Below are 7,365 nucleotides of genomic sequence, written 5' to 3' on the forward strand. Positions count from 1 at the left end.
GGCCGCGGCTGTGGCTGGGCGTGGCGGCGCGTAGCGCGGTGCCGCCACCGCACCGCCGCCCAGGCGGCCCAGGCCCCGGCGCGGCCCGGCAGCGAGCAGTCGCGTACCGGCGCTTCGTTGCGAACCTCCCGCCCGCGTCCGTGCGCGCCGCGCCCCGCGCGCCCAGTTCGTGAGGCAGGCCGGGCCCCGCGGCCCCCGCGGCCCCAACAAGTGCAGCAGTGAGCACCTGTGAGCCCGTGCGTGTGTGCGATACCTCTACGCGGTACCTCTACGCGGTTCCTCTACGCGGTTCCTCTACGCGGTGCCTCTACGCGGTACCTCTACGCGGTGCCTCTACGCGGTACCACTACGCGGTATCTCTACGCGGTACCTCTACGCGGTACCTGCGCGCGAGTGCGTGTAAAGAATGCGTCGTGTGGATCAGTGATGAAGTGTTATTGTGGTGGCACGACCAGTGCCAGATAGCGGGATTACCTCGTCACCATGTCTTGGTACCTGCCGCCGGGCCACTCTGGGCCCGGGCAGCAGCAGGGCCTCCCACTAGTGGCCGCCGGTGGCGTCATGGGTGCCGGTGCCACCATGGGCGCGATGGTGCCCGCCATGGGCGCCCGCCCGGTGCACGACGCCGAGCTGGACGCCCTCTGCATGGACCACGTCGGCGCCGGCCCGACGACGCCCAGGTGAGGAGGAGGCCGACCAGGCTGACCGGCACCACGGCACGTCGGCGCGGCGTGGCGCGGCTGAGCTGTTGTATGTTGTTGTGTCCTGACTCGACTTGGCGAAGGTCATTCCTACCCGGCGACCGCTACCGCCACCGCCGCCGTCGTCGCGCCGCCTGCCAAGCCTAGAGGAGGAGGGGGGAGAGGGGGAGAGAGGCGAAAGGTAGAGAGACAAGGCTACCGAGAGAGGAGCAGCAGTGTGGCGATTTATATGTAGAACAAGTCGCGCGGCTCCGGAGGAGAGAGAGAGAGAGAGAGAGAGAGAGAGAGAGAGAGAGCGGGCGAGCGTGCAGTGCTAATCAGCGTAGCCGGAGAAGTTGCGAATGGGGGATTAACCCCTTCCACGTGGTTCGGCAAAAGACCAATTAGAGGATCCGCCGGCGTGAGCGCCAGACTCAATACTTGGAAACTTCATGAAGCGTGCTCTGGGCTGGGCTGTATGATCGTAATGTGCACTTACACAGAGAGCTTCGTGCTGAATTTCGCTGAAGCCGGGTAGATAGCCAGCGACGTTTTGATTAGCTGCTTTCTGGGTTTGAAATGATGGAGCTCATTTCGCACAGTGTTAGGTGTCCGACCGGCAAATTGTCGTATACGCACTAGGCCAAGCCGGCGCGCTGCAGCCGGCTGCAGCCCTTTGGCACCACTCGTAGTTTAGGCTGTATCGCATGCGGGCGGGCGGGTGCCCTCCTGTAGCCGAGCCGTCGAGCCGTGGTGTTGCAGTGTCGACGATCACCCACGGTGTTGGCTGTGCGCCGTGGTCAGTGAGGCTAGAGCAGCAGCTCACCTGCATGCGTGACCGTCATCGACAGAGAGGTGATTCGCCCACCAGTGTGATTACTTTGCTCGTATGTCTGTGCCGCGCCGTGTGCCGTGTAGGGAGGGGCGCGGTGGCGCTGTTGAACGGGCCTGTGTGCTTCAGCGCTGGGGTACCAGGGTATGTCTTGCAACCAGAAAACACTTGTGCCTTACTCTCACAAGCACATTGTATGTATTTGGTCTGAGAAACATGTTATTCGTGGGGCGAGAATTTCGACACTAAGCAAAGTAAGTGTTCTTACCATCGTCACAATGGGCTTGGAATCGTCAAATTCAATAAGCTCACAGTTTTATTGCACTCAACTGTATGTATAGAAACAGAGAAAGCTTTAGCTGGATTTCCGGAAAAGTTAGGAACGCCAAACTGTTTGCTACGGTCGCTCTCTCAGGAGTAACGACATTAGAAGCAATGCGTCGCTCTCCCAAGAGAACAACACTGTAGGGGATTACATCGTAAATTGACGAACAAACACGTGTTAAATTTTGTACACGAACTATTCGTTATTGCTTAGAAAACGTTCGTAATTTGTCCTAGATATGTAAGTTATCCATGTCATTGTCCACCCCTGTTAACAAATGTGCGTCGATAAATTTACGAACAATTTGTTTATTGCCTACGAACAGTTCGTATTTTTGGATTTGACGAACATTGTTCGTAAAAGCGGAATACGAACTGTTCGTGAGGAATTTTATCGTAAATTTACGAAATCTACTAACAGTGAAAGCGCGTGACTCCTGCATTCTCAGTGCTTGATACTCGTGACTTGTATATTGCGCTTGTTTTGAGTAAAATGCTCCTAACATAAGCGCAATGCACAATCGTATATTCAAGCGCAAATCAAGAATACATATCTGTTTTTGTGGCAGGGGGGGGGGGGGAGTGATGATCCCTGAGAGGCGCACTAGCAGCACAGCACACGTCGAGAAGAATCGTCAACAGCACCGCATTCTCTTTCAACTTTTCCTATCCTTTTAATTAACTGCCTGAATAATAAAGAAAAAGTTCTAATGCTCTGATCAAAAATGTTTTACGAGTGAACTTTTCCAGTTGCGAGTGTACTGTCAGGCGTCTGGAATGAGCTTCAAGGCGGTATAAGGGGCAGGGGGAGCAGCGGGCTGATGGGATGTTGTTCTCATCGGCATCGGCTCTCTTAAACCTCCGATTTTGGAATCCACCCCGGCAAGTTTGAAGTGTCGTTCGAGCAAGTCTAAAAAGTAATCCCCGACCCCCTTTCCCCAATTCTTTCAGTATTCGTGGATGAGCGGTTTGGGTAGGGGGCATTCTCTGCGAGTCCATGCAAATTCCCCCGCTATCCGGTGCCTCTCTACGCCGTGGTGATTTACACGTAGGCCGGGACGCGGCTCGCTGGCTGCGCAAAAAAACCCTGTCGAGGTTAGAGGAGCATGGAAGAAGGAGGGGTATCTTAGATTTAAAAAAAAATGAATTGACGTCACTGTTTTGGGGTATTAAAAGACAAAGGTGTGCATAAAACAACAAAAACAAGGGAATTTGCGATTAAGAACTTACCATCCAGATTTTAATGTCGGCTCGCTTAATCATGATGATCAGTGGGGTTCTTTGCAATATCAGCCTATAGTGCTTAGAGCAGCAAAAGTCTTTGCCTCCCCGCTCCTAATGTGGCACATCGAGCACAAAAACCGATATTTACGCTCATTTCGTCACGCATGGATTCGGTACATAAGCAGGGAAAAACGACGCGGATCACCCACCCACCCCCTATGTAGACTAAGATTGGCCCCAGTTTTAGCTGCCCATACATTGTTACTCGCTTGTTTTGGCCAATTTTTAGTAATAAAACACCATAAAACCAGCAAAAATGTGATTTCCGAATGCCTATATCTCTGGAACCGTTTTCACTTCACCTCGCTGATTTCGCACAGATGTAGACCGAAGCTAATTTTTCATGAAGTATACATTTTTCGGAAAACATCGTAGGAAATGGCACAAACAACGTGCATCTACCTTCATCTAACCATCTAATTGGCCGTGATGGTGTACCGGATGTCTCATAAAAGACACAGGTGCGAACGGGTTTGCCTACCCAAGGGGCTGTGGCGCCTTACGGGCAGAGCGAGAAGGCAAACCTGCCAGCACCTGTGTCTTTTATGAAACACCCGGTGTAAGCGTAACATACACTACCGATTTCTGAAAAAAATAAACTCGCTCCTACCGCCTTAAACATCAATTGACGTGGAAAATTAAACACTTGGTTTACCACAGTACGCATGTCCCCTGCAATTTGTATATCGCGCCCATCGAAATTGGTGTATAACACCGAAAAACGTCCCCTTGTTAGCTGGAACAAAAGGCCGTCCGTCCCCTCCGACATGTGGCACAAAATTCAAGAAACTTAATGATAGCGCGATCGGCGGATTGCACGTCAAGCTGTGAGGTTGAAGCCATCGGCATGCAGGCGAGAGGCACAGCAACCCGGCAGAGCCTGCGGAGCCAGGCCAGGCTGATAATCGAGCCACTTCCTTCCGTCGCAAAGTGGCTGCTGATCTGGGCCAGGCCCGCCTCTGGGCCGCTGGGCTCCAGGCCGGGGGCCTCGGCCGGGAGTCAGTGGAGCTAGATGCATTGGACGGAGACAAAACTCTAGAGAACTGCCGAGAAAATTAATGTGTGTTGCTGCCTCCAGCTTGCATCGGTTAACTGTATGCTGGAGCAAAAGACCCGCTGAGGTTAGGTCTAGCGTTCACACAGAATTGCTGTGTACTATTTCATACGTAGCTCACGCACAACCATGATGCACTATGCACAATATTATGCATAATTACGTACAATATTGTACATAGTTAGGAACTAATGTTGTACGCAGGTTATGTATGTTGACAGTTGTACTTAGCTACGCATAAAATAGTACATGGTCAGTGTGTGTATGTGTGTGTGTGTGTGTGCGCGCGCGCGTGTGTCTGTCTGCTTATGTTTGAACCGGTTTGTGCTCTTCTTTACGTAAGATGAAATGGTCCCCCAAGTAATAATGACCCCGACGCGGAATCTTATTGAACCAACGTCTGTCATTCAGTTTATGGTGTTGCTCTGTTGCAAAAAGGAAAAGTACACAAGACGTAAAACGCAGGGCAGAGGAGCGCAGCGGCCCCTGTGGAGGACCTACTTGATGAGGAAAAGGAGGAGGAGGTGGATGGATGGGAGGTGGGTGGGCTTCCCCTTAGGTCGCCTCCAATTGGGGTCAGTCTCGATACGCCAGCCCCAGCTCCTCGCCTCTTTGGGCGTCTAGGTGGGTCTACAGGCCACGGATGAGGCACAACAGAATAAGGAAACAAGATGTAAAGAAACCAAGCAACATATGCCAAATTTGAACGATGGCGGATCAAGCCAGTCTTATTCTTAGGTTTTCTCTAACCCAAAAACATAGTGTACCGCAAACTAAATGGGAAGGGACTGTACTTTTGTCCATAGAGATGCATTTTTAAGCACGTCTGGACCAAATGCTTTTAAGAAACTTTCAAGTAAAAAATGTGCACCCTTGTGATGGACAATTTTTGTTTTTGTCTATTGAAAAGACGTAAATTTGTCATTTACAGGATTCAGATTTTCTGATGTGCTAAAGATGCATCGAGTTCATCCTTTTAAAAGTCCCTTAAGATTTGAAGTGCGGGCTGGTTTTTGTGGCTTGCGTATCAGGGAGCAAAAAGCATCACCGACGTTCATGAGGCTATAGCAACGAGTGCGCTGAGTTACTTGCAATTGAGCCGCGAGATCGTCTGTCGAAACAAAATAAAATTAATGAAATATGAAAATAAAAAGGGAAAAACAGAAGTGAGATAGAACGCTGCTCGTCTCCCGCTATCGTTCCCCGGTTGCCCGGCAGTCGCTGAGCTGTTACAGCACTGACATTTAAAATTCCGCCGCTTGCTGGCTGGACCAATTCAGGTCAAGCGCTTCGATTACCCGCAGATAGCTTGATGAGTCCAATGTGACATCAGTGCGGTCATCTCGACCCACGGCTGGCGGTGTCGTTTAGCGAGGCCGCCGGGCCACACCTACTTTATAGAATAGTTTCCCCTGAATGCCTATTTAATGACTTTTCATTCTTTCCCCAAGAAGTCTATCAAAACCTAGGGAAGGGGTTGAAACAACACAATAAAAATAAGAAATAACTGAATTTTCAGATTGAGAAGCAGGATTTTCGTATCTTTTAAAGGTCCTGTAACTTTATTACCATTGCGCTCACTGAAACTAAAACGCACATGTTGTTTTCTTTGTTTGTTTGTTTGTTTTCAATCAATACAGCAATTGCTGTGTACACTCCATATTTTTCTTTACTTTCGTAAAATTTGCATTTTTGCTCACTTTTTCCGCCGCCGCTCTTGAGACGCAACCCATATAATGACGGCTATTTTGCGCCCGTTGGCATCTCCTTGCCTCCTCACGGCTCTCCTGCATGCACGCTACACGGTTCGCCGGGAATTGCTGCTAATTCCTCGCTTGCCAGACTGTCGGCTCACACACAGCAGTAGCATGAGCCGAGCCGTCGCACTAGTGCAGTAGGCGAACCGGACCGGTTGTTGTTGCGCAGCGGCAAAAAGTGCACCGTAATGCTGTGCGTACTTTTTTTACGTTTAATGTTTCAGTGTTGTGGTTTTCTTTTAAGACAATAGATAGAGCGTTTTTAAAAAAAAATAAAAAAGTAGGCAAATTGATTGTAATTCTATTAAAACCACGCGGGCTTCTGTAAAAAGTCCAAATAATAAGAAACTTTTATTGACGCGAACGTATTGAAGTCCCTAATAAACAATTCATTTTCACAATTTATTGCCATTCCCCAAAACGAAATAACAATATAGTTCGACAGAGCATTATTGGGGGGCTCGCTCTCATCCAAGGGCGCACTGTTAGAAATTTTCGGGGAGATTTTACAGATAAAGTCTGGGTATACTAGACGCCAATATAAAGTCTGGTAAAATTACCAGTGTTTGTAAAATTACAGAACACTTGTAAAAATAACTCCACAAAATTTCTGTAAAACTGATACCAAATTTTTCTGTAAAAATGTTTAAGGATGTCTCCTGTAATTTTTACCCACATTTTTCTGAGGTAAAATATGCAAGAAAAAATATTTTTAGCGGCTGTTTCTTTGTTTTATTTATATCATATCGTCAATCGCTGACAGATTTCTCTGGTGAATGTGCTTGAATCGCTCGAACTCTTGGTGGAATCGAACCCCCGACCTTCTGGTCGTGAGCCCGATGTCTTGCCCATTGCGCTACGGCGCGCTCTATGCAGGTAGCCCGTCCGTACTCCATCTCATGCTTCCTACTGTCCACGCGACTTTTCCTACTGATTGCTGCCTTCTCTCTTAATGTTGGTACGTTATTATCTACAAAATAGGATTCTTCCCGCTGTTCGCTGTTTGAACGCACTGGCGTTCAACATTGGACATATTTTCTGGCCAATTTGAACCGTATTTCTTATGTGTTCGAAAAATTACAGAAAGTATCTGAAAAACTTCATTACAGAGCATCTGTAATTTTACTGTTTCCTGTAAAATTACGAGAGTACGTGGGGATTTTTACAGACGCTTGTAAATTTACAGTAGTTTTCGCGAAAACGACCGAAGATCTGCAATTTTACAGGTACTTGTAATTTTACCATAGAATTTCGGTAAAACTAACATCTTCTGTAAAATCACACCACTATTTCTGTAATGTATTACACAAATTATCGGTAAAATCACTATTATTTTTTACAGTGCGTACACCGTGGTGCAGTGCCCATGACCACCGACAACGTGTGTTTGCATTGTGCCCGCAAATACGCGGGCCACCCTGCCCGGCCCCGCCC

At 48.8% G+C, this 7,365-nt stretch overlaps 1 protein-coding gene across 2 annotated transcripts in view; it reads left to right on the forward strand.

Annotated features, from left to right (window-relative positions):
• The window catches only part of LOC113217970 (aryl hydrocarbon receptor nuclear translocator-like protein 1), a 73,484-nt gene that overhangs the window by 3,727 nt on the left and 62,392 nt on the right, over window positions 1-7,365 (forward strand). The window contains exon 1 of one of the 2 annotated variants that reach the window (XM_026438082.2): window positions 90-680. The exons of the other annotated variant lie outside the window; for it this stretch is intronic. Within the exon in view, the coding sequence (XP_026293867.1) occupies window positions 484-680 (197 nt within the window). The 5' untranslated portion in view covers window positions 90-483. Of the gene's footprint in view, window positions 1-89; window positions 681-7,365 lie in introns of those variants that run through there. 2 annotated transcript variants of the gene reach the window in all.

The sequence above is a fragment of the Frankliniella occidentalis genome, unplaced genomic scaffold, assembly GCF_000697945.3.
Source record: "Frankliniella occidentalis isolate FOCC.00 unplaced genomic scaffold, Focc_3.1 Scaffold32, whole genome shotgun sequence".
Taxonomy (NCBI): Eukaryota; Metazoa; Arthropoda; class Insecta; order Thysanoptera; family Thripidae; genus Frankliniella; species Frankliniella occidentalis.